We start from the raw sequence: 26,221 nt of genomic DNA on the forward strand, positions 1-26,221 counted from the left end.
AAGACTCAGAAGAAGCTTCTATCCCCAGGCCATAAGGTTGCTCAACGAACAATAACACTATGCAACAACCATCAAATGCACTCACAACACACACACTCACTTTAAACAAACAACACACTGCAGCACCCACTCTCCACACTTTAGAACACCTAAACACACTTTATATTTATTGGTAAAGGATTTGCACTACAACCCATACCTCAGTACACCTTACTGTAAATTGTACCTAAATTGTACCTCATCCCATTTCTGCTTTGCACTATATAGTATATTGTATATTAGTATATTGCATAGTATATTGTATATTGTATGGTAACTCAGTTACCTCTATTCTGCATCGAACATTGTATATGTATATACTGAACACTGTGTCTACGTACGTGACTTCTATTTTTACTTCTATTTTTACATGCTATACTATTTTATTTCATACTTATCTTTTGTCTAGCACAGTCTCTGGAGCGTAACAGAAAGAAGCATTTTGTATAAAAGTATTCTGTACTTCTGTATGACAACTATTAAAGAAACTTGAAACTTACCATATTATAGCTAGATATACAATATATACCATATAATAGCTAGATATATAATATATACCATATTATAGCTAGATATATAATTTATAGCTAGATATATAATATATGGTATATATATAATATATACCATATTATAGCTAGATAACACAGTGAGTACTTCTTCATCAGACTGACACATCTGGGTACTGTGGCTTTTTTTCCAGCCACCGACTTCCTGGTTGTGTTTTGTCTAGAAGCTCAGAGCGCTTGTTTCAAACATTTGTTTTGTTAGTGCATCAGGTTCAGTCAAGCAGTTACTTTCCAACACTGGCTGCCATTGAGCGTTTGATCTGTTTTCAGGCTCCTTCAGTCCCTATGGTTTCTCATTCAGCTGCAGGATATATCTTCATTCTCCTACCTGGACATTTAATATCACGCTTATGAATCTCCGGGTGAAAACTAAGAGCTAATGACTATTTCTGGGCCTCGATGGTCTTCAGCTTGATTTATATCCCTGTGTTTTGTCCTAAAGTTGTACAAACAACATTTAATCCCTGATTATTCCTTGTTGTTTTCCCCCAAAAGAGGTGTGATGATGAAACTAGAGACATGATGATGAAAATAGAGACATGATGATGACAATGATGATGAAACTAGAGACATGATGATGAAACTAGAGACATGATGATGACAATGATGATGAAAATAGAGACATGATGATGAAAATAGAGACATGATGATGAAAATAGAGACATGGTGATGACAATAGAGACATGATGATGAAAATAGAGACATGGCGATGAAACTAGAGACATGGTGATGAAAATAGAGACATGGTGATGAAACTAGAGACATGGCGATGAAACTAGAGACATGGTGATGACAATAGACATGGTGATGAAAATAGAGACATGGTGATGAAACTAGAGACATGGCGATGACAATAGAGACATGGTGATGAAAATAGAGACATGGTGATGAAACTAGAGACATGGTGATGAAACTAGAGACATGATGATGAAAATAGAGACATGGTGATGAAACTAGAGACATGGCGATGAAACTAGAGACATGATGATGAAAATAGAGACATGGTGATGAAACTAGAGACATGGCGATGAAACTAGAGACATGATGATGAAAATAGAGACATGATGATGAAAATAGAGAGAAGGAAATTCAACATGTATGACGTATTGCTGGTCTGATGAATACTGTGAATGTCTCCAGACTGGCAGAGCCTGAGGTGAGGCCAGCAGTAGCGACCCCTCCACCCCCCCCCCCCCCCTCCATCCCCACTCAACTCCAACACAGACACCAGACCAGAACAATGTAACAAAGTGCAGTACCTACCAAGCAGGCCTAGAGGTGGCCGTTTGGTGGCATTACGGACTGGCCCTTTAATGTGCAGGATACTTACGTTGATCTTCCTGAACTGCGTGATGTAGGGCCTGTAGAAGGAGGGCAGGCCCAGCAGACTGTTCTCCAAGTCCAGCAGCCGGCAGGCGTTGTCTTCTACCACCACGTTAGAGGCATGGAGGTGGCCGTACGGAATGCCCTTATCATGAAGGAACTTCAGGACCTACCACACACACACACACACACACACACACACACATGATACAAGTTTTTAGTCTTTGTCTCTCATAGGTCTTGATCTGTGATGGATCAAGGCTCATCTGTCTGTCTGTCTGTCTACCTGCCTGTGTGTGTATCTGTGCATCAGTGTGTTCATATTCATACCTCTAGTGTGTGTGTGTGTGTGTGTGTCAGTGTGTTCATACCTCTAGTGTGTGTGTCAGTGTGTGTGTGTGTGTGTGTGTGTCAGTGTGTACATACCTCTAGTGTTTATGTGTCAGTGTGTTCATACCTCTAGTGTGTGTGTGTGTGTGTGTGTGTGTGTGTGTGTGTGTGTGTGTGTGTGTGTGTGTGTGTCAGTGTGTTCATATCGCTAGTATTTACATGTCAGTGTGTTCACATACCTCTAGTGTGTGTGTGTGTGTGTGTGTCAGTGTGTTCATATCTAGTATTTACATGTCAGTGTGTTCATACCTCTAGTGTGTGTGTGTGTGTGTGTGTGTGTGTCAGTGTGTTCATATCTAGTATTTACATGTCAGCGTGTTCATACCTCTAGTGTGTGTGTGTGTGTGTGTGTGTGTGTGTTCATATCTCTAGTATTTACATGTCAGCGTGTCCATACCTCTAGTATCTGTCGGCTGTAGGTCTTGATGTGATGTAGCTCAAGCCCCTGGATCTTTTTGGGATGACAGTATTTCTTCAGAAAGGCCTCCTTGGGCTTCACCTGGTGGAGACAAACACACAGCAGGTTCAGGTTCAAGTTCTTTATTTGTCAAACACACAACAATACAGGGGGCATTGCAGGTAATGACATTTGTGTGTTTCGAGCTCAGACTCAACAGTGCACAATTAAGAAACAACAATGAATACAAGAATGGTGACAATAAGTAGTTGTAGTAAGATCAAATAAAATAGTAAATTATTTACAGAAAGTGTCTTGCGTAAATGTGTATGTGCATATTAAGGTTAAGTGCAGGGCGCATGCGTGTGTGTGTGTGTGTGTTCAATAACAATAGGTAGTAGTAGTTACCTCAGGCTGCTAAACGAACAATAATCACTATGCAACAACCATCAAATGCACACAGCACACACACCCACACGCACACACTCACTCAAACAAACAACACACTGCAGCACCCACTCTCCACACTTTAGATCACACAAACACACTTACACTTTATATTTATTGATAAAGGATTTGCACTACAACTCGTACACCTACTGTGAATTGTACCTAAATTGCACCTCGTCCCATTTATGCCTTGCACTATATAGTATTGTATATTAGTACACTGCACAGTATTGTATATTGTATGGTAACTACGTCTATTCTGCATCGAACATTGTACATATGTCTAAACTGAACACTGTGACCTCATTTTTTTTACTTCTAATTTTACTATGTTATTTTATTTCATACTTATCTTGTCTTGCACAGTCTCTGGAGCGCAACAGTAAGAAGCATTTTGTATAAAAGTATTCTGTACTTCTGTATGACAACTATTAAAGAAACTTGAAACTAGTAAGATACAATAAAATCAGAGGTAAGATAAAAAATAAAATAGTCAATTGTTTATAGAAAGTGTCTTTCGTAAAATAGAGTCACTGCCCAGTACAACCAGTCTGACCAGTACAACCAGTCTGGTATATATTATATACAACCAGCCGTTTTTGGACTGTAAAGAATTGAAGGTCACGTCTGACGACGCCTAGTAATAATTGACCAGCTTGACGGAATGTTCTCCACGCCTCAGCGGAGTCATGTGACACAGGACCAAAGTATCACATCACAACGGTTGTCTTAGTTTTGACGGTACAGTGTAATATGATGTGATTTCGTTTTCCAGTACAAATGACAATATGATAAAGCATGTGTTGTATCTTCATCTGCCATGCTGTTGTTTTATTCATCTTATCTTGTTCCAATACTGCTGCAAGAATAATTTTTTTATCAACTTAATGAATCCTCTAAACGTGCAACGGCCCGGCCCGGCCCCCCGGCTCTCTTGAGGACGATTTGCCCACCGGCGCAACGCTCCACTTTGCTGATATCTAACGGCTCGGATGTGAATTTCTTTTAACACAATATATATATATATAGAATTAAAGCCCTATTTGTTGCCTGTCGATTGCCGTTTCAGGCGTCAAAATTCGTTCAGCGGTTCTCGAGTTACATGCCGATATGTGAGGCGTGCGCCAAAGTACACAGCACTTTTTTTCTTTTTGATTACCACTCCCGACTCCCGGGGCTCTAGCTCCGTCAATCATTTGGCGATCTCGAGAATTATTGGACAGGGTTGTAGCCAATGAGAGTGGCTTTCCAATGATACCCCACGTGGGGATCTGCGAATCAGGGATCTAGGTGAAAAGTCACGAGCAAAAACTGGAAGAGAAAAAACCGCCGAACGCATTGGAGTCAATGAGAAAACTGAAACCGGCAGAGCTTTCTTTTTTTTGTCTTAATCGCTCCTAATCACTCATTTATGAACGGATTTTTATGAAATTTGGACTACATAAGACTTCAGGCTATGGACCCAGGGTGTTTTTATTTATTATTTTTGGAAATACTATATTTGGATATTGCAACTACTACAGAAAAACGTGAGTAACAAGTTTTTCTACAACTCAAGTTCAGACCTATGTTACTCTATTTCATTAGCACTAAAAGTGATCTTTCTTTATTGTATCAGAAACTTCAGAATGTTATCTTTCAAAAGAGACCAGGCTTATGCATGTGCTATAAGTATAAAATATAGTATTTTGGTTTGCAAGAAAAGTATGCAGTCCTCAAAAACGAAAACAAAAATGGCCACTTTTTGGGGCACCTGTTAACACATTCGGGGCCAGACCCGAGATATCCCGGGTTTTAATCGTTATTTCTTTTATTCGCTATTGCCATTCATAATTCATCTGGGCAGCCTGTGCATACTGTTCTGAATGTGTCTGAGCTGGCAGACGGTCAATACCGCCCTCTAACGCCTTCGGCCGCTATTGCACTCCATTTGAAACGATGTAGTTTGTTTTCTGGACAGAGCTGAGCCGTGCGGGCGGGGTTTAAATACTCCGGCAGGACAAGCGCTTACAACGATGCATCAACTAGCCCCCCCCCCCTCGTTCATATGCAATGCCGGATAACATGGGACGGACCTCGACATAATAACGATAATCTAGCGTTGATTTCAGGAAGATTCGATAATCAGGCGAAAAATTACAACGTGATAACTGGATTTCACTAAAGGGCTATTTTCACGTCTTTTCCTGTGATTACTCAGAATCACCCAAACTATACTCTTATTCACCACGGTATAAAACAGAAATGTACTGATGAAAAAACAATTTGTTTCTTGCATGTTGACCAGAAGGAACGCACTGACAATCGACAGCGTTATTAGATCCATAGCTATAATATTTCATATATTTTAAGCACTCGCAAACACGGCATTCTCTCCATTGAACAAAGCGCTGGCACGCAACGGCCCAATGCCCATAGCGCCCTCTGGGGTCCAATGTGTTAAGAGGTAAAAAAAATATACCGTATGTATATTTTACGATATGCGACATATCATGGACAACGGTATAGTAGAAATCCATAGCTTTGCATGGATCCATGACAGGTGGTACTCTACCTTGCAGATGTGGTCTCTCAAGGTGCCTTTCTCATTGAACAGTCTGATGACGAGGGCTGACGACTCACTGGTGCTGGAGAACGACAGCGGGTAGATGTACGGGTGCTATAGTAGGAAACACAATATATAGATGTAAGGATTATATAGTAGAAAACACAATATATAGATGTAAGGATTATATAGTAGAAAACACAATATAGATAAACAGATGTAAGGATTATATAGTAGAAAACACAATATAGATAAATAGATGTAAGGATTATATAGTAGAAAACACAATATAGATAAATAGATGTACGGATGCTATAGTAGAAAACACAATATATAGATGTACGGATTATATAGTAGAACACAGTATAAATAGATAGATGTAAGGATTATATAGTAGAAAACACAATATAGATAAATAGATGTAAGGATTATATAGTAGAAAACACAATATAGATAAATAGATGTAAAGATTATATAGTAGAACACACAATATATAGATGTAAGGATTATATAGTAGAACACAGTATAAATAGATATATGTAAGGATTCTATAGTAAAACACAGTATAAATAGATAGATGTAAGGATTATATAGTAGAAAACACAGTATAAATAGATAGATGTAAGGATTCTATAGTAGAACACAGTATAAATAGATAATGTCTTAGGCAATTTGTTTGTTATTCTTATTCGTGACTTTGTTCCGTCTAAATGTTTAATGTGAGAGATTTGTATGGTCAAATTTCCCTCGGGATAATTAAAGTATTTCTATTCGATTCTATCTAAGTATTATAATTATATAGTAGAGAACATAGTATAAATAGATAGATGTAAGGATTATATAGTAGGAAACGCAGCATAAATATAGATGTAAGGATTATATAGTAGGAAACGCAGCATAAATAGATAGATGTAAGGATTATATAGTACACAGTATAAATAGAGATGTAAGGATTATATAGTAAAAAGTAAAACACAATATAGATAGTGTGCGTGTGTGTGTGTGAGTGTGTGCAGAAGAGTCCCTGATGTCATGATCAGCTGTAATGTATCCTAGTGTTTAGTGAAGCGCCTCTATGATGTCATGATCAGCCGTAATGTATCCTAGTGTTTAGTGAAGCGCCTCTATGATGTCATGATCAGCTGTAATGTATCCTAGTGTTTAGTGAAGCGCCTCTATGATGTCATGATCAGCTGTAATGTATCCTAGTGTTTAGTGAAGCGCCTCTATGATGTCATGATCAGCTGTAATGTATCCTAGTGTTTAGTGAAGCGCCTCTATGATGTCATGATCAGCTGTAATGTATCCTAGTGTTTAGTGAAGCGCCTCTATGATGTCATGATCAGCTGTAATGTATCCTAGTGTTTAGTGAAGCGCCTCTATGATGTCATGATCAGCCGTAATGTATCCTAGTGTTTAGTGAAGCGCCTCTATGATGTCATGATCAGCTGTAATGTATCCTAGTGTTTAGTGAAGCGCCTCTATGATGTCATGATCAGCTGTAATGTATCCTAGTGTTTAGTGAAGCGCCTCTATGATGTCATGATCAGCTGTAATGTATCCTAGTGTTTAGTGAAGCGCCTCTATGATGTCATGATCAGCCGTAATGTATCCTAGTGTTTAGTGAAGCGCCTCTATGATGTCATGATCAGCTGTAATGTATCCTAGTGTTTGGACGACACGCCTGCCTCTATGACCAGCAATGTCACCCACCCACTCACTCACAGCTATAGCAGCTGTGCAGAGTGTCTGTCGCTGAGCGATGAAGTCACATTATTGGGCCGTTGGATCAGGTGACCGACCAACCAACGACGACGTGGGATTGGCCAACAATTTGGCACATTAACCGGCACCGCCTGGCTGTGTACTAGGATTTGACCTGGTCCTGTTCCTCTCTCTCTCTCTCTCTTCCTCTCAAACTTTCATCAGCTGCTCTGATGGGTGGATACAGCCAGGTGGGGGCCCATTGTCTCCCTTTCCTCTCCATTCATTCAGAAGGTAGAGAGTGTTCTGTATCACCCAACAGACTAGGAATGTATTCTTTTAATCTGCCCTGGAAGTGAGAGACACGTCGGGTACAGGAAGCACAAAGGAGACCAGATCAGCCTGTACGTTCCCACTCCAGTCACCATAAGTAAACACATAGGAGTTCTGATCACTTCACTGCATCTCCGGAAAGAAGCCCAACTGGGTCATATGATCTAAGGCCATGGGGTGGTGTGTGTGTGTGTGTGTGTGTGTGTGTGTGTGTGTGTGTGTGTGTGTGTGTGTGTGTGTGTGTGTGTGTGTGTGTGTGTGTGTGTGTGTGTGTGTGTGTGTGTGTGTGCGCGTGTGTGTGTGTGTGTGTGTGTGTGTGTGTGTGTGTACGTACAGACAGTGTGGTCAGTAGTTTCATGGTAGACTGTAGATCTTTGTCTGACAGGAACTTATCAGGTCCCAGGTCCACCTAGGAGACACATGCATAATAAAGTTATAAAGTTACAAATAAAGTTATTATAATGTTACAATATATACAGACACACACTAATGTTAACTCATTCAGCGCCAGTCACGATGATAGTCGGGTTAACTCGCCATCGCTTGAGCGCCAATCACGAGTATAGTCGGGTTTTAATCGTTATTTCTTTTATTAGCGATATCCATTCATTTTCATCCATCCAGCCTGATGTTATCGTTGGGAATGGGTCTGAGGTCGTAAAAGGGCAAATACCGCCACCTACGCCTTCCAGCAGGTATTGCACTCCACTGGGAATGGTGTAGTTTCTTTTCTGGGACGATCCGAGCCGTGCCCTGTCATTGTGAAACGGTCGGTAATGTGGTACGGACCTCCACAAGCAGTCTAAACCACATTGCATGCTCGAGGAAGGATAATAATGATGATCTAGCATTGATTTCAGGAAGATTAGATAATCAGGAGAAAAAGTACGTGTTTAGTGTATTCCACTAAAACGCTATTATCGCGTCTTTCTCTGGAATTACTCAGAAGCACCCAAACTATACTTGTATTCAAAAGGCTATAAAGCGGAAATGTACAGATAAAAAAACTATCCGTTTTGTACATGTTGACTGCAAGCAACTCACTGATAATCGACGGGTGTATTAGACCCATAGCTATAATTTAAGATATATTTTAAGGACTCGCAAATCTCCCAGTCCCCCCATTGACTTACAGCGGTGGCGTACTAGCGCCATCTCGTGGATTAAGCGATGGCGCAGAATGAGTTAATATATGTATTATATATAAATTAAAACAATAATAATAATAATAATAATAATAATAATAATAATAATAATAATAATAATAATAATAATAATAATAATAATAATAATAAATGTAATTTGAAGAGAGAAGCGCCTTTCTCAGACTCAAGGACACTGTACAAGGAGAGATAAGCTATATAAAAGAAAGGGTAGATAAAAATATATAGTAACAACAGGAAAAAAAACAAGTAAGATAAAAAAAAAGGAAGCAAGGTGCTGTCCAATTGGATGAAGTGGTAACAAGAAAGTTAACAAAAAAAGAGAAAATAATAAATGAGACAGACAGACACGTACTTGCACACTTGCACATTTAACCCTTACAAGCACATTAGTAAAATAACACACAGCAGCTGATGTAGAATCTGCTGTAGTGTCACATAGTTAAGTCACCGGGCAATTTCTCGTGGGAATCAGCAGCCAATCTTGATTGATTGATTGAAAACTTTATTAACAGATTGCAGAATGGGTACAATACAGTACAGCTCAATACACACAATTGTTAAGGGGATGCAGACCAGAGAAAGACTTTCGTCTTGTTTACACCAGGGTCCCCCATTTTCAATTCATCAGGACATATATGACATACATGACATACAGATAGTCAGTACTGCTACATCTATACATTTATGACATACCAGATTTGCAAATACAGTACTGTTTGTGATACAGAAGGAGTCAAGAAAAGGGAGTATATACATTTGACGTAGAAACTGTACATTGGAGGAGGTTGGGTGGGGGGGGTTGGGTACACTGGGATATTGACAACCATACTGGGTAATTTACATTGGAGGTGGGTGGGGGGGGGGGGGGGGGCACATTGTATAAACAAGCAAAACTGTACATTGAGGGGGGGGGGGGGGGGACTCTGTACAAACAAACAAAATTGTACATTGGACTATTGACAAGACCATACTAGGTAAATGACTGTACATTGGAGGGGGTTGGGTTAGGATATTTAAAACTGACTGCTCCATCTAGTTTTAAAGGGATATTACCTCATACTAGCTCCACATAGATAGATAGATAGATAGATAGATAGATAGATAGATAGATAGATAGATAGATAGATAGATAGATAGATAGATAGATAGATAGATAGATAGACTACACAAGTAGTGATTCTGTCATCATAGAAAGATCCTGACTGCTCCATCTCATCTCAAAAACGAGTTTCAGTTATGACAGTATACACAGTCAATTTAAACCAAGCTAGCATAGGCCTACATAGTCAATTTAAACCAAGCCAGCATACATAGTAAATGTAAACAAATATAGCATACACCGTACATTTAAAGCAAGCTAGCATACATAGTCAATTTAAAGCAAGCTAGCATACAGTCAATTTAAAGCAAGCTAGCATACACAGTCAATTTAATCCAAGCTAGCATACATAGTCAATTTAAAGCATGAATGAATGAAAACTTTATTTAACAGATTGCAGAATGGGTACAATACAGTACGGCTCAATACACACAATTGTTAAGGGGATGCAGACCAGAGAAAGACGTTTGTCTTGTTTACATCAGGGTCCCCCATTTTCAATTCATAGTGACATTTATGACATACACAACATACATGACATCATGACATTTATGGCATAGGGACATACAGGTATATAATACTGTTACATTTGTGACATATACGATATGCAAATATACAGTACTGTTACCCATAGATCCTAACAGAGAATACATATGATGGGGAGGAGACTGTACATTAGGAGGGGGTGGGTGGGTGGGAGAGAAATATACATACGGTGGGGAGAGAATATATACATACGGTGGGGAGGAGACTGTCTATTAGGAGGGGGTGGGGGGTTTGGACATTTATGGTGGCCAGTTTCGAATTGCAGCCTCCCGTAGGTGCTCTTTAAGAGCGGTTTTGAATGTGGGTAGGGATTCACATTCCTTTACAGCTTTGGGTAGGGCGTTCCACATTGATGTGGCATAATTGCGAAACGTGTTTAGTCCCTTGTTTGAGCCGAATCTGGGTTTAACATGATTTGTTGAACCCAGCAACAAAGCAAGCTAGCATACAGTCAATTTAAAGCAAGCTAGCATACATAGTAAATTTAAACCAAGCTAGCATACATAGTAAATTTAAACCAAGCTAGCATACACAGTCAATTTAAACCAAGCTAGCATACACAGTCAATTTAAACCAAGCTAGCATACACAGTCAATTTAAACCAAGCGATACAGCCGAGCTCTCTGTATATATATCATTTTGTTTTGAATATTTCCTGGAGTATATCTAGAATAATAAGAAGAGAAGGTTCTCATGAAGGTTATTCTAACTGGGAGACAACGCTACTTATTATGTGATTCGTCTCTCAGTGGTAACAGGAAGCCATTTTCTATGACGACACTGACCCGTCCTCTTCTTCTAATTCTAGGAATATGTAACATCATGATTACATCACACATTCCAATAACTCTAAAATGCTCAACCTGAAGACAGATTGTAATCTGGGGATATTATTATATGTTTTTGTGGTGTTCCTTTAAGGTTTTCAAAATCAACGCATTAACACTCCAAACTTTTGGAAATACAAGATTGATATAAATTTCATCTCTGTGTGTCAGTTTTGGAGTTGCATTTTTTTTCACTTTTGACCGCTAGGCTAGCTGCTCCCTACCGCTTCCAGTCCTTGTGCTAAGCTTGGCTAGCTGCTCCATACTGCTTCCAGTCCTTGTGCTAAGTTTGGCTAGCTGCTCCATACTGCTTCCAGTCCTTGTACTAAGCTAGGTTAGCTGCTCCATACTGCTTCCAGTCCTTGTGCTAAGTTTGGCTAGCTGCTCCATACTGCTTCCAGTCCTTGTACTAAGCTAGGTTAGCTGCTCCCTACCGCTTCCAGTCCTTGTGCTAAGCTTGGCTAGCTGCTCCCTACCGCTTCCAGTCCTTGTGCTAAGCTTGGCTAGCTGCTCCCTACCGCTTCCAGTCCTTGTGCTAAGCTAGGCTAACTGCTCCCTACCACTTCCAGTCCTTGTACTAAGCTAGGTTAGCTGCTCCATACTGCTTCCAGTCCTTGTACTAAGCTAGGCTAGCTGGTCCCTACTGCTTCCAGTCCTTGTACTAAGCTAGGCTAGCTGGTCCCTACTGCTTCCAGTCCTTGTACTAAGCTAGGCTAGCTGGTCCCTACTGCTTCCAGTCCTTGTACTAAGCTAGGTTAGCTGCTCCATACTGCTTCCAGTCCTTGTACTAAGCTAGGTTAGCTGCTCCCTACTGCTTCCAGTCCTTGTACTAAGCTAGGTTAGCTGCTCCATACTGCTTCCAGTCCTTGTACTAAGCTAGGTTAGCTGCTCCATACTGCTTCCAGTCCTTGTACTAAGCTAGGCTAGCTGCTCCATACTGCTTCCAGTCCTTGTACTAAGCTAGGTTAGCTGCTCCATACTGCTTCCAGTCCTTGTGCTAAGCTAGGTTAGCTGCTCCATACTGCTTCCAGTCCTTGTGCTAAGCTAGGTTAGCTGCTCCATACTGCTTCCAGTCCTTGTGCTAAGCTAGGCTGATATCAATCATCTTGTCCGACTTTGGAGATGACAGCAAAACGTGCAAAAAACTGAAATTTCATCCATACATTTCCGTTTTATACCATTTTGAATATGAACATAGTCCGGCCGCTTCTGAGCAATTCCAGGGAAAAGACACGAAAACAGCGTTTTTGTGTAATTCAATAAACACGTTGTAATTTTTCGCCTGATTATCGGATCTTCCTGAAATCAACGATAGATCATCACTATTATACTTCGTCGTGCACACATGCAATGTGATTTAGTGATGTGTATTTTATACATTTGATGAAACAGGATACATTTGAAGAATGTTTACCTACACTTTGTTATCAAGTGAAAGCAAACAGAAATATATTAGGTCTCAGATCAAGCCTCTACTCACCCAGCTCAGCACCTGCCTCTCTTTGGGCAGATCTCTGTTTTTGATTAAAAAATACTTCTTTCTGATCCTCCAACCTGGCAACAAGAGACATTAACTCATTAGAAACTCCAGGAGCAGATGTTCCAGACAGTACCTCCACATTCCAGTTTAACCTGAGCTTTATATGCAGTCTATTTCAAAATAACTTGAATTTAAAACAATATGTCAGAGAAAGTTAACCATGTTTGCTTAAGAGCGAGCATCAGATTTTCTTTAAGTCTTTAATTAAGATGTATTTAATTTACTACTAAGGGTAATTCCGCCAAATCCTTATGTCTTCATTTGAATGACAATTCACTAAACTTACCAATGTATTTATATAAGGGTTATTCCACTACACTTACAAATTGTTTATTTAAGGGGTATTCCTCTAAATTTACCAATGTATGTATGCAAGGGTTATTTCACAAAACTTACCAAAGTATTTGTTTAAGGTTTATTCCTCTAAATTACCAATGACTTTATTTAAAAGATGATTCCTCTAAACTTACTAATGTATTTATTTAAAGATGATTCCTCTAAACTTAGCAATGTATTTATTTAAGGGTCATTCCACTAAACGTACCAATGTATTTATTTAAGGGTCAGTCCACTAAGCGTACCAATGTATTTATTTAAGGGTCAGTCCACTAAACGTACCAATGTATTTATTTAAGGGTCAGTCCACTAAGCGTACCAATGTATTTATTTAAGGGTCAGTCCACTAAACGTACCAATGTATTTATTTAAGGGTCAGTCCACTAAACTTACCAATGTATTTATTTAAGGGTCATTCCACTAAACTTACCAATGTCTTTCAGGGGTTCCACAACCTCCCACTTGGGGTCTGATCTGAAGAACATGGACACCTGTTGGAGGGCGATCTCTGGAGACAAGAAGACAAAGAGTAGGTTAGAGAAAGAGCCCTGCGGTTTCTTCTTTAAACTGGATAAACGTCATTCGTGAAGGGAGAGAGGGAGTGGGTTCTATCACTTCCTGCTGAGAGAAGGGAGAGAGGGAGTGGGTTCCATCACTTCCTGCTGAGAGAAGGGAGAGAGGGAGTGGGTTCTATCACTTCCTGCTGAGAGAAGGGAGAGGGAGTGGGTTCTATCACTTCCTGCTGAGAGAAGGGAGAGAGGGAGTGGGTTCCATCACTTCCTGCTGAGAGAAGGGAGAGAGGGAGTGGGTTCTATCACTTCCTGCTGAGAGAAGGGAGAGAGGGAGTGGGTTCTATCACTTCTGTCCTGAGTGAAGGGAGAGAGGGAGTGGGTTCTATCACTTCTGTCCTGAGTGAAGGGAGAGAGGGAGTGGGTTCTATCACTTCTGTCCTGAGTGAAGGGAGAGAGGGAGTGGGTTCTATCACTTCTGTCCTGAGTGAAGGGAGAGAGGGAGTGGGTTCTATCACTTCCTCCTGAGTGAAGGGAGAGAGGGAGTGGGTTCTATCACTTCTGTCCTGAGTGAAGGGAGAGAGGGAGTGGGTTCTATCACTTCTGTCCTGAGTGAAGGGAGAGAGGGAGTGGGTTCTATCACTTCCTGCTGAGTGAAGGGAGAGAGGGAGTGTGTTCTATCAAAACTGACAGCCTTAGTATTTGGTTTTTAATCCTTGGTACGGTTTGGTACCTACTTGAAATGGGTCTTTGTCTTTAAAAGGTGGAAGTCTATGTGTGTGTGTGTGTGTGTGTGTGTGTGTGTGTGTGTGTGTGTGTGTGTGTGTGTGTGTGTGTGTGTGTGTGTGTGTGTGTGTGTGTGTGTGTGTGTGTGTGTGTGTGTGTGTGTGTGTGTTCGCACTACAACTTGAGTCACAAGGTGATCATCATCTCATCCTCTCAGCCATCAGAGGAGAGGTCCCGAGATCCATCTTTTCAAAATAAATTAATAATAATAATAGTAATAGCTGTATTGTGTTGACTGCTGTATTGTGTTGGTCCTGTTAGAAGAAAAGAGAGGCAAAGTCAATTAGAGGACTCAACACGCCTGCATCAGAACCCTATTAGACGTGTTGAGTCCTCTATTAGTTTAACGTGCTGTGAATGTAGTTTAATGTGCTGTGCATGTAGTTTAACGTTCTGTCTGTGAATGTAGTTTAATGTTCTGTGAATGTAGTTTAACGTGCTGTGAATGTAGTTTAATGTTCTGTGAATGTAGTTTAACGTGCTGTGAATATAGTTTAATGTGCTGTGCATGTAGTTTAACGTTCTGTCTGTGAATGTAGTTTAATGTTCTGTGAATGTAGTTTAACGTGCTGTGAATGTAGTTTAATGTTCTGTGAATGTAGTTTAACGTGCTGTGAATGTAGTTTAATGTGCTGTGCATGTAGTTTAACGTTCTGTCTGTGAATGTAATTTAATGTTCTGTGAATGTAGTTTAACGTGCTGTGAATGTAGTTTAATGTTCTGTGAATGTAGTTTAATGTGCTGTGAATGTAGTTTAACGTGCTGTGAATGTAGTTTAACATGCTGTGAATGTAGTTTAAAGTTCTGTCTGTAGTGTGAATGTGTTTAATGTTCTGTCTGTGAATGTAGTTTTATGTTCCGTCTGTGAATGTAGTTTAATGTGCTTTAACGTGCTGTGAATGTAGTTTAACGTGCTGTGAATGTAGTTTAATGTTCTGTCTGTGAATGTAGTTTAATGTCTGTGGATGTAGTTTAATGTTGTTTGTGAATGTAGTTTAACATGCTGTGAATGTAGTTTAATGTGCTGTGGATGTAGTTTAACGTTCTGTGTGTGAATGTAGTTTAACGTGCTGTGAATGTAGTTTAATGTTCTGTCTGTGAATGTAGTTTAACGTTCCATCTGTGAATGTAGTTTAATGTTCTGTCTGTGAATGTAGTTGAATGTGCTGTGAAAGTAGTTTAACGTGCTGTGAATGTAGTTTAACATGCTGTGAATGTAGTTTAAAGTTCTGTCTGTAGTGTGAATGTAGTTTAATGTTCTGTCTGTGAATGTAGTTTAATGTTCTGTCTGTGAATGTAGTTTAATGTGCTTTAACGTGCTGTGAATGTAGTTTAACGTGCTGTGAATGTAGTTTAACGTGCTGTGAATGTAGAATGAGAAGCATACAGGAAAAGGAAGCCATCAAAGGAGGAATTCTGAGATTCAGAAACACTTGAATTCCACTGAATTCCATGTTGAGCTCAGGTGCTTGTTTGTCCTGAGAAGAGACCAAGAAGGAGGTCAAGCTGGAATGTATGGATTAGTTCTGATCTTCAAGCTTTAAAAGGAGACCTTCACCCAATTTAAGAATGAATACATGTTATTGATGCAGTCTAAGCCTCACTAGCAACCCACCGTGCTGCCTCCAACACCAGGACAGACTGGCTGTACACAACATGGTTAGTCTATATTACACAACATGGTTGTGTATGGAACATGGTTAGGTAAGGGATAATGTATAGCTACGAGGTCATTGTTGCAAAATAATTGACCGACACAGAGTTTAAAATACCGAGCCGCCTCGGCGAGGTGTTTTAAACGTCAGTGAAGGTCAACTATTTTGCGACAATGATCGAGTATAGCTATACATTATCCCACTTATTACATGGCTAACTTACTAACAATATACCTAATTCATTTTACATCGACTCGCAACACTGGTTCTGGCTCCGCTCGTTGCTCCGCCCTGTCATCGCTGGCAGCTTCCCCAGCAGCCGGCAGTGTCTGATTGAACTGATGTCAGTGGGCTTGATTGCGAACAGCTGCGCACAGCGGTCATTATTGTTCCACAGAGGTCCGTTATCGGGTAATATCGGACCTCTGACGCGCGCTATTGACCAATCACAAGCAAGCATTTCGGCGAATGTGAAAACGCCATGTAATAATCTATATTAATAAACATGGTTGTGTACGGAACATGGTTAGTCTATATTACACAAGGAACATGGTTAAGTCAAGTCAAGTCAAGAGTTTTATTTGTCACGGCATACAAGCATACAGTGAAATGCGGGAGGTCATGCCCGCAGCGATTGTGCAATAATACAAGTAATAAGAATAGGAATAAGAATAAGACATTTGTGCAATAATACAAGTAATAAGAATAAGACATAACAGATATAATGTACATAAAGTTTACAAAAGCATGGTAAAAGACATGCTAAGGTCCTGCGATAGTGCAATACAATGTTAGCTACGGATGAGGCACTGGGTCTTATGTACACTACTATACAATGCTATACTATACAATCTACAGTTATACTATGTGTCCTTATGCTATCTTGCTATATCCGTCTATTTACTATACAAGAACCACTCCCGTTCTTGTTTTTAAAGTGACCTTTTCATTGTGTAAAGTGACCGTTGAGTGTGATCGTGTGCAGCATGTGTGTGTGTGTGTTCATGCTAAAGTGACTGTTAGTGTGTGAGCGTTACAGTGTGTGTGTGCTCATGTGTGGAGAGTTCAGTGTTCAAGGCTCTGATGGCCTGGGGGAAGAGGCTGAGCCGAAGTCTCTCTGTCCTAGTTGCTGGTGTTCGCAGGCGTTTGCCTGACCACAGCAGCATGAACAGGCTGTTGTTGGGGCGGTGAGGGTCTTTCATTATTCTGCAGGCTCTGGATTTGCACCTCTTGTTGTATAGAACCTGCAGGGGTGGTAGTGCAATACCCGTAGTACGCTCAGCTGAGCGCACCACTCTCTGTAGGGCCTTCTTGTCCTGTGCCTTGCTGTTTCCATACCAGGCAGTGATGTTTCCAGTCAAGATGCTCTCTACAGCTCCGGAGTAGAAGGACTGGAGTATCTTCCGCGATACTCTGAACTTCCTTAACTGGCTCAGGTTAGGGCTGGGCGATAAAAACGATAACGATAACTATCGCGATAAATTATTTCCTCGAAATAAACATGAAACGTGGTCGCAAAGTTTCGATATATCGATTTTCCAAGCTTGGATATGAGCACACGCACTAACAACCAATCAGTGAAGGAGATGGCCGACAGTGAGGGAGACCGCGGTGCACCTCTGGGTAGAGAGGTAGGACTCTAGTAGTCAACAAGGCTGGCTAGGATAACTAGCTTGCACAGCGCTATTTTATATATTTACGTGCCGAGTATGTGTGTGGCGTGAATTCTGAGGCCACGTTTATAGTAGTGTGGGGTATACAGTGGACGTCGTTTCAATATATTGGGGCGGAAGAGAGTATTTTAGGGTAATATTTAGTACATTGTCATGAGATACTCCGCTTGTCGGCTAACTGCTAACGTGCGCGGACTGATGACGACATCAACATTTGCAGCAGCAAAACAAGTCTATTATATATATCTATGCTATTAATAGCCCGTCCATCGCCGCCGGGCATAAGAAGTTAATTAAACTTGACAGACATTATATCGACGATAATTATCGATATCGAGTTATATGAAAATAATTTTATAATTTTATTGCGATAACGTTTTTGGCCATATCGCCCAGCCCTAGCTCAGGTGGTAGAGGCGCTGCTTCGCCTTCTTTACGACTGAGTCTATGTGTGTTGTCCATGTCAGGTCTTCTGAGATGTGGACCCCCAGGTACTTAAAGCTGCTCACCCTGTCCACGGTAGCCCCGTTTATCCTCAGTGGTGTGTGTGTCCCCTGCTGTCTTCTCCTCAAATCCACGATCAGCTCCTTGGTTTTACCAATGTTCAGGAGCAGGCTGTTGTCCTGACACCAGCGTGCCAGTGCATCAACCTCCTCCCGGTAGGCCTTCTCGTCGTTGTCAGAGATCAGCCCCACCACCACTGTGTCGTCCGCAAACTTCACTATGGAGTTGGAGCTGAACATGGCCACACAGTCATGTGTGTAGAGTGAGTACAGCAGGGGGCTCAGAACACAGCCCTGGGGGGACCCAATACTCAGGGTGATGGTGTTGGAGGTCTGACCCCCCCACCCTGACCGCCTGAGGCCTTTCACTCAGAAAGTCCAGGATCCAGGCGCTCAGAGCGGAGCTCAGACCCAGATTGATCAGCTTGTCCACCAGTCTGGTGGGGAGTATGGTGTTGAACGCTGAGCTGTAGTCAATGAACAAAAGTCTCACATAGCGCCCCTTCTGGCAGTCTAGGTGAGAGAGGGTGCTGTGTAGTACCTGGGAGACCGCATCATCAGTGGACCTGTTTGGCCTGTATGCAAATTAGTCTATATTACACAACATGGTTGTCTATGGAACATGGTTAGTCTATATTACACAACATGGTTGTGTACGGAGCATGGTTGGTCTATATTAATCAATACACTCACTCACTCACTCGCTGTCTGAATACTGCGAACAATGATCTGCTTGTGTTCGGACATGGGCTCAGTGTGTCATTACTGAGACGTGGGACTTGGGTGTTGAGAGGGTAAACTCCAGCAGAGGTTTATTTGAATGATTGCATTCGCAGACTGATTAATGTGCAGTTATGGCCAAGAGCCCAGCGCATGTCTGAAAGGGGCTTCAGTGAATCAGAACCACGAGGTCTACTGACCTGTGTAGTTGGCTGAATAGTTGTTGGGGTCCAGGAACTTCTTGACCAGTTCGGAGCTGGAGAGTAGGTGGTGTTGGGTAATGGAGTCCAGGTAGGCCTGTAGTCCTCTCTGTCGCTCAGCGATAAACTCTCTGTCCATATTACCAATCAGCTTTTTAGGAGGAAGAGGCAGGCTGATGCCAGAGATCTGCAGAGACATAGAGAGTTTAACAGGAGGGAGAGAGAGGGAGAGAGAGAGAGAGAGGGAGAGGGAGAGGGAGAGGGAGAGGGAGAGGGAGAGGAGAGGGAGAGGGAGAGGGGAGAGGGAGAGGGAGAGAGAAAGAGTTGACAGGAGGAACTGTTGAGGTCAGTGACTGTGTCACACACAGGAAATTAGCTGGTGAAACCTCAGCAGCTTCAGTAGCCACTTCCTGTCAACACAGGCACAATGCCTTCTGGGTATTCTGTTACAACATCAAGACCCTGTGAAGACCAGTCATTAGAATCAGAACAGGATATTAACAAGAGTTAAAGGCCCATTAATTTATCCAAACTGAACACATGTGTCACCCAACCCCCCCCCCCCCCCCCCCCCCCCCCCCCCTCCTATGTACAGTTTCCCCCCCCCCCCCCCCCCCCCCCCCCCCAGTTTGCCCAGGACCCCCACAGTTTGGGAACCACTGCTCTTTTAAATTGTTTCCCTATATTTATGTAATGTATATTATGAGCGATAGGGCATACAGACCATCATCTGCACCTGTGTCTTTTTCTCGTATTTTTATATTCAGTTAATTATATTGTTTGCACTGTGTAAGAAAACAGTGAGCTGTAAGAAAACAGTGAGAAAACAGTGAGCTGTAAGAAAACAGTAAGAAAACAGTGAGCTATAATGGAGTTTAAATCTGCCCCCTCCATCGAGTCTTTTAAATCAAAACTCAAAACCCACCTATATTGCCTGGCCTTCCCTGACTCACTCTGACTCTTGCCGTACTTGTTGACGTGTTGTTCTGTTTTTCCTTTGTCTATCCGTTGATTTTATTAAATTTTTCAGTTTATTTTATACTTTTCTTTTTACTTAGCTTAGCTATGTGAAGCACTTTGGTTGACAAGCGTCATGTTTAAACGTGCTATATACATTTGATTGATTGATTGATTGATTGATTGAGTGAGATGTATGAATACAGTGAGCTGTAAGAAAACAGTGAGATGTAAGAATACAGTGAGCTGTAAGAAAACAGTGAGATGTAAGAATACAGTGAGCTGTAAGAAAACAGTGAGCTGTAAGAAAACAGTGAGATGTAAGAAAACAGTGAGCTGTAAAGGGAGTGAAAAGGGTTGGACTCACCAGCAGGCTGTTGTTCAGCATGTCAAAGTCACTGTACCTCCGAATCACCTGAAATATCAACAAACTCAATCAATTTTTTTTTTACATTACATGACTATGTAATTATTAGATACATGACCAATCAAAAGTAATCTAAAAAGTAATCTGTGATTAAGTAATCATTACTTTTTACAGATTACATTTTTGTACACAAAGTAAATCAATAATTAAGTTATGAAGTATAACCTTAGGTATATGAATGCAGGCAAAGCATCTTGCTTCGCCTATTGGACTGCGCTGTGCACGTGAGCATGCCAGGGCTACGCCCCCCCCCCCCCCTCCCAGTTAGTGTATAAGCAGGGGCTGTAGCGTACATTCTCCCTTCCATAGTTCCTTTCAGAAACCCAGGACAACAGTGAAGAAAAGAAAGATACATTGCCCGCATTCATATAACTAGAGTTATACTTCATTACTATCATTATGTCATGCGGATTCCGCATTTTTCACCTATTGGACTAATAGGCGAAGCGAGAGTGTAGCTCTAACCAATGTTGGCGGCCCTGACAGGACCAGAAAAGGAGATGAGACTAAAACACTGGGGAAGAAGACCCTGGCAGGATGGGTTAAAACCTAACCCTCAGAGGGCTCGGGGTCCTCAGGATGGGTTAAAAGTAAACCTAACATTTTATCTAATTAATTCAAGTCTTTATAGTTAATTAATCGAAATTAATCACATTTTAATCACATATCAATATTTGATGCAAAAAGCTAAATGTTTCAATTCAAATGGATTTTGGTATACGAGTGAATCAATGAATATACATTATACATACGTTTAAGCAGCAAAATCCTGTATTAGCTACTACACAGACCAACAGATCAATGCAATTTTAAACAAAGTGCAGCAATTTTAGGAATTATATATATATATATATAATGCTGGGCCGTTAACGTGCTGCGTTAACGCAAGACTAGTATCGCGCGATAATATAATTGACGCCATTAATCTAATTCTCAAAGTTGTGTCTGGGAGTGTGATGTATTGTCCTTAAATACTTGCCGTAGTGCTGTGTTACCCGGAAGTGATTGCACGTATGTACATGAGCTGTAGTCTGAATAATAATAACTAAAGTAGTGGTCCGGTAATCATTGTTATACAGGTGTAAGAAGTCCTCAGGATATAACACAATTCGGCGATGAGGACGTCTGAATCTGCGCAATGCAAGAGAAGTCCGTCGCCGACTCGGGACCTTTGTTTACCATGTTAGCTTAGCGAGTTAGCATGTTAGCTCACGTAATGGCCCGGCAGCATTGAAACATCTGCATATGCATATTAAAAAGCCAGCCCCTGGCTTGCACATCGCAGTCACGGAAGGGGCTAGCCACGTCACATAGTTCAAGTTTGAAAGTTTGCTTCTTTCTGTTTTGCTCCTGAGAGTGTGCTAGATACTGTACTGTTCTGTACTGGTAATATTATTTATTTGTGTTAACTTCTGAATAAAACAATTTATTAAACACAAGTACATCTTATTGAACATTATTTTGATATTTCATTACCAATTATCATAGCAAAACAGCTTTTTCAAACAGTCTGTAATGCATTTTGGAAACGGGAGATGGGCTCATGGTGTAATGGGCCACCTGGCCTGAGAAACATAAGGAGGAAAGAAAAAGTAAGGACTTACTTCTGGTCATTATTTGGGTAGAACACACATATTTTGAATGCCTTCGGCAGACTTATTTTTTTTGAGCCATTTTAATCTAGATTAATCTAGATTAATTCCAGGATTGCAGGTAGATTAATCTAGATAAAAAAAAGTAATCTATGCCCAGCTCTAATATATATATATATATATATAGCGCAAAGGACCTTTTGTAAACGCAAGCACTATCGAGGTAGAGGTAAAAGTAAAACGCAGTACTTTCAAGTACATTCCAGAACAGATGACAATAATAAAAAAAATAATCTTGATTGATCTCAATTTCTAAATTTGCGATTTATTATACTTTATACTTATAGCACATGCATGAGTCTCTGGTCTCCTTTGAAAGGTAACATTCTTACACAATAAAGAAAAATCATAATGCAATTAAATGCATACAAGGCAACGTTTAATTCTTTCTGTAGTTAATTAATCGCAATTAATGCGATAAAGTCCCATCCCTAGTTAAAACCTAACCCCCAGAGGGTCTGGGCACCTGGCATATATCCATCTGACGACGGGGCAGAAGAGAACGGCTGGTCAGAAAAGCCTATAAAGAAGGCCAAGAGAAACGCAGATAGAGGTGAAAAGTAAGGTAGCCTACAATAGCAGGTCACAAAGTGTAACAGAAGAGAAGCAGGGAAACCGTGTGTTCTCATGAGTAAAAAAAGGTTCTTATTGGTTTATTATTTACCTGGCAACTGTTTTCTGACGACATGCCTCTCTGAACACGGATGATGTACTCCTGTAAGAGGAAGAGAAGAGAGGAGAGGAGAGGAGAGGAGAGGAGAGGAGAGGAGAGGAGAGGAGAGGAGAGGAGAGGAGAGGAGAGGGGAAGGGAGGAGAGAGGAGAGGAGAGGAGAGGAGAGGAGGAGAGGAGAGAGGAGAGGAGAGGAGAGGAGAGGAGGGGAGAGGAGAGGAGAGGAGAGGACGGGAGAGGAGAGGAGAGGAGAGGAGAGGAGAGGAGAGGAGAGGAGAGGAGAGGAGATGGAGGCGAGCAGAGGAGAGCAGAGGAGAGGAGAGGAGAGGAGATGGAGGCGAGCAGAGGCGAGCAGAGGAGAGCAGAGGAGAGGAGAGGAGAGGAGAGGAGAGGAGAGGAGAGGAGAATGAGAGGAGAAGTGAGGAGAGGAGAGGAGAGGAGAGGAGAGGAGAGGAGAGGAGAGGAGAGGAGAGGAGAGGAGAGGAGGAGGAGAGGAGGAGATAATTAGTTCTTAATTTTTGTGGCAGTAGATTATGTTGTACATGGAGACAGAGGAGTATGAAGACTGCTCTGTTCTGTAGTATGAATACTATCCGACACACCAATACCTCTGCTGTTCTGTAATATGAATCCTATCTGACACACCAAGATGTCCAGATATTCATTATGTCACAGTCAAAGCTGAACAATTCATCCAAATTGTATCTAAATCGCAGTATGGCCTAGTGCAATATCCAAATTAAAAGGCAAATGTGTGTCCGAATACCATTCCAAATGAAGTATTAAGGTGCTGCAAAAATATCCTGGCCTACAAATCATATAAAATGGTAAATGGCTGCATTTATATAGTGCTTTGTTTACAATTTGTTCCTCACATTTGACCCATTCACCCAAACATTCACACACCGATGGCGGAGGCAACCATGCAAGGTGCCAACCTGCTCATCAGGAGCAGTTAGGGGTTAAATGTCTTGCTCAAGGACACTTCAACACGGGAACCTCAGGATTACCAGTCGCCCACATATTCTACAGACAAAACAGCATAATAATCACAGCAAACATTTTAATGTATTTCAATGAAAAGGACAATAATGACCTCTAATGTCATGACTCATATCACAATTGCAATATCAATAAAAATAATTGCAATTAGATATGTTTTCCAAATCATTCAGTCACAGTGCTGCCTGTCAACAGGCCTGTTTTACAGGTCGAAAAGTACCTTGCGGAAGAAAATCTAATCTACGAATTCCAATCTGGCTTCAGAACATCCCACTCCACCATTCAAGGGTACTACGACTATGCTTGCACCTCATGGTACCAAAGCACCTCAAAGGCGCTAAAAACAAGATTACAAACATCACAAAACAAACTGGTCAGACTACTACTTGACCTTACTCCTAAAACCCACCTCACCCCTGCCCACTTTGACTACCTAGGATGGCTTAGAGTAGACGACAGAGTACAGCAACTTGCAATGGGCCTGGTCTACAAGATACACTACACCACTCAGGTACCCATGTACATGTCGAAATACTTCCAAAAGGTCAGTGAATACCACGCCCACAACACCAGAGGGAGCTCCACAAATCATGTTAAACCCAGATTTGGCACAAACGAGGGACTAAACACGTTTCGCAATTATGCTACAACAATGTGGAACGCCCTACCCACAGCCGTAAAAAGATGTGAATCCCTACCCACATTCAAAACCGCTCTTAACTCATTCAGCGCCTCCGCTTAATCCACGAGATGGCGCTAGCGCGCCACCGCTCCAAGTCAATGGGGGGACTGTGAGATTTGCGAGTCCATAAAATATATCTTAAAATATAGCTATGGGTCTAATACACCCGTCGATTATCAGACACGATGCAAGTGCAGATAACGCTCTGTGAGTTTGCTTGAAAAATCGAGACATTTGTATTGCTACAGGCAGTGAGATGAGGTGCGCTTGATTTCTATCACAGACCAGCTGTTCTGTATCACGGTTTCGTTCTGTGATCCTCCGTGTTTGTTGGTTATTCCAGCACATGTGCGCGGGGTCGGGAATGAAGTAAAATAGAATAGAATAGAATATAAGTACTTTATTGATCCCGAGGGAAATTCAGCACCACAGATCGCTCACAATGAACATTCAGGTAGTCAAAAATCTAAAATAAGGGGGGGGGTCAGGTGGCGTAGCGGATATTGCGTTCGTCACCAACACCGGAGAAGCTGGATTCGCCTGTTCGAATCCAGCTCCCGGCGTTGCTATCAGCTTGGCTGGCCTCTCGCACTAATAAAATTGGCAGTATTAGAGGGTGGAAAAGCTGAAGGGTGGGTCCTGGGCGTTGTGGACAGCGACCCCTACAGTTCGGTCGGGGCGCCTGCTCAGCAAGGGTAGGAACTAGGGAGAGATAGTGCGGCCTCCCACACGCTACACTCTCCCCAGTGAGAACCTGCGCGGCCAGGCTGCACATGCATCGGAGGAAAGCATGTGACAGTCTCCGGTCTCTCGGACCAACAGTAGGGGAAAGTACGCAACAACCAGGAAGGGGGTTGGGAGAAAAATCGGGAAAAAGAGGGGAAGAAAGATAATAAAAAAAAATCTAAAATAAGAATAAGAGTACACACTAGTCAGAGATATACATTTTAAAATATGTATATACATTCTAAAATATACAGTCCATAAATATACAGTAATATACAGTCAAATGTACAGGAAGATATACAGGGATTTGTACTGTTACTCTGTGCTCAGTGAGGCGTAGTGAGGCGTTGTACAGTCTGATGGCTGTTGGTATGAAGTATACTGACAAAGCAATTCTGCGTCTTTATTCCAACATTAACGATAGAAATTAGAAACGATAGGGCGGCCGGGTAGCACAGCGGACTAAGCGGACTCACATCATCTTCTTCAGTGTGTTCAGGGGCCATGTGACTCACATCATCTTCTTCAGTGTGTTCAGGGGGCCATGTGACTCACATCTTCTTCTTCAGTGTGTTCAGGGGGCCATGTGACTCACATCATCATCTTCTTCAGTGTGTTCAGGGGGCCATGTGACTCACATCATCTTCTTCTTCAGTGTGTTCAGGGGGCCATGTGACTCACATCTTCTTCTTCAGTGTGTTCAGGGGGCCATGTGACTCACATCATCATCTTCTTCAGTGTGTTCAGGGGGCCATGTGACTCACATCATCTTCTTCTTCAGTGTGTTCAGGGGGCCAT

At 41.6% G+C, this 26,221-nt stretch overlaps 1 protein-coding gene across 3 annotated transcripts in view; it reads right to left on the minus strand.

Annotated features, from left to right (window-relative positions):
* Positions 1-26,221, minus strand: part of pxk (PX domain containing serine/threonine kinase) — a 71,481-nt gene that overhangs the window by 26,322 nt on the left and 18,938 nt on the right. For all 3 annotated transcript variants that reach the window (XM_084316337.1, XM_084316338.1, XM_084316336.1), the window contains exons 2-10: positions 23,008-23,058; positions 20,632-20,679; positions 19,308-19,494; positions 13,692-13,769; positions 12,866-12,939; positions 8,082-8,156; positions 5,720-5,824; positions 2,716-2,817; positions 1,936-2,097 (exon numbers count right to left, since the gene is read on the minus strand). In XM_084316337.1, the coding sequence (XP_084172463.1) occupies positions 1,936-2,097; positions 2,716-2,817; positions 5,720-5,824; positions 8,082-8,156; positions 12,866-12,939; positions 13,692-13,769; positions 19,308-19,494; positions 20,632-20,679; positions 23,008-23,058 (882 nt within the window). The remainder of the gene's footprint in view (positions 1-1,935; positions 2,098-2,715; positions 2,818-5,719; positions 5,825-8,081; positions 8,157-12,865; positions 12,940-13,691; positions 13,770-19,307; positions 19,495-20,631; positions 20,680-23,007; positions 23,059-26,221) is intronic.

The sequence above is a fragment of the Notolepis coatsorum genome, assembly GCF_963971535.1.
Source record: "Notolepis coatsorum genome assembly, chromosome: 6".
Taxonomy (NCBI): Eukaryota; Metazoa; Chordata; class Actinopteri; order Aulopiformes; family Paralepididae; genus Notolepis; species Notolepis coatsorum.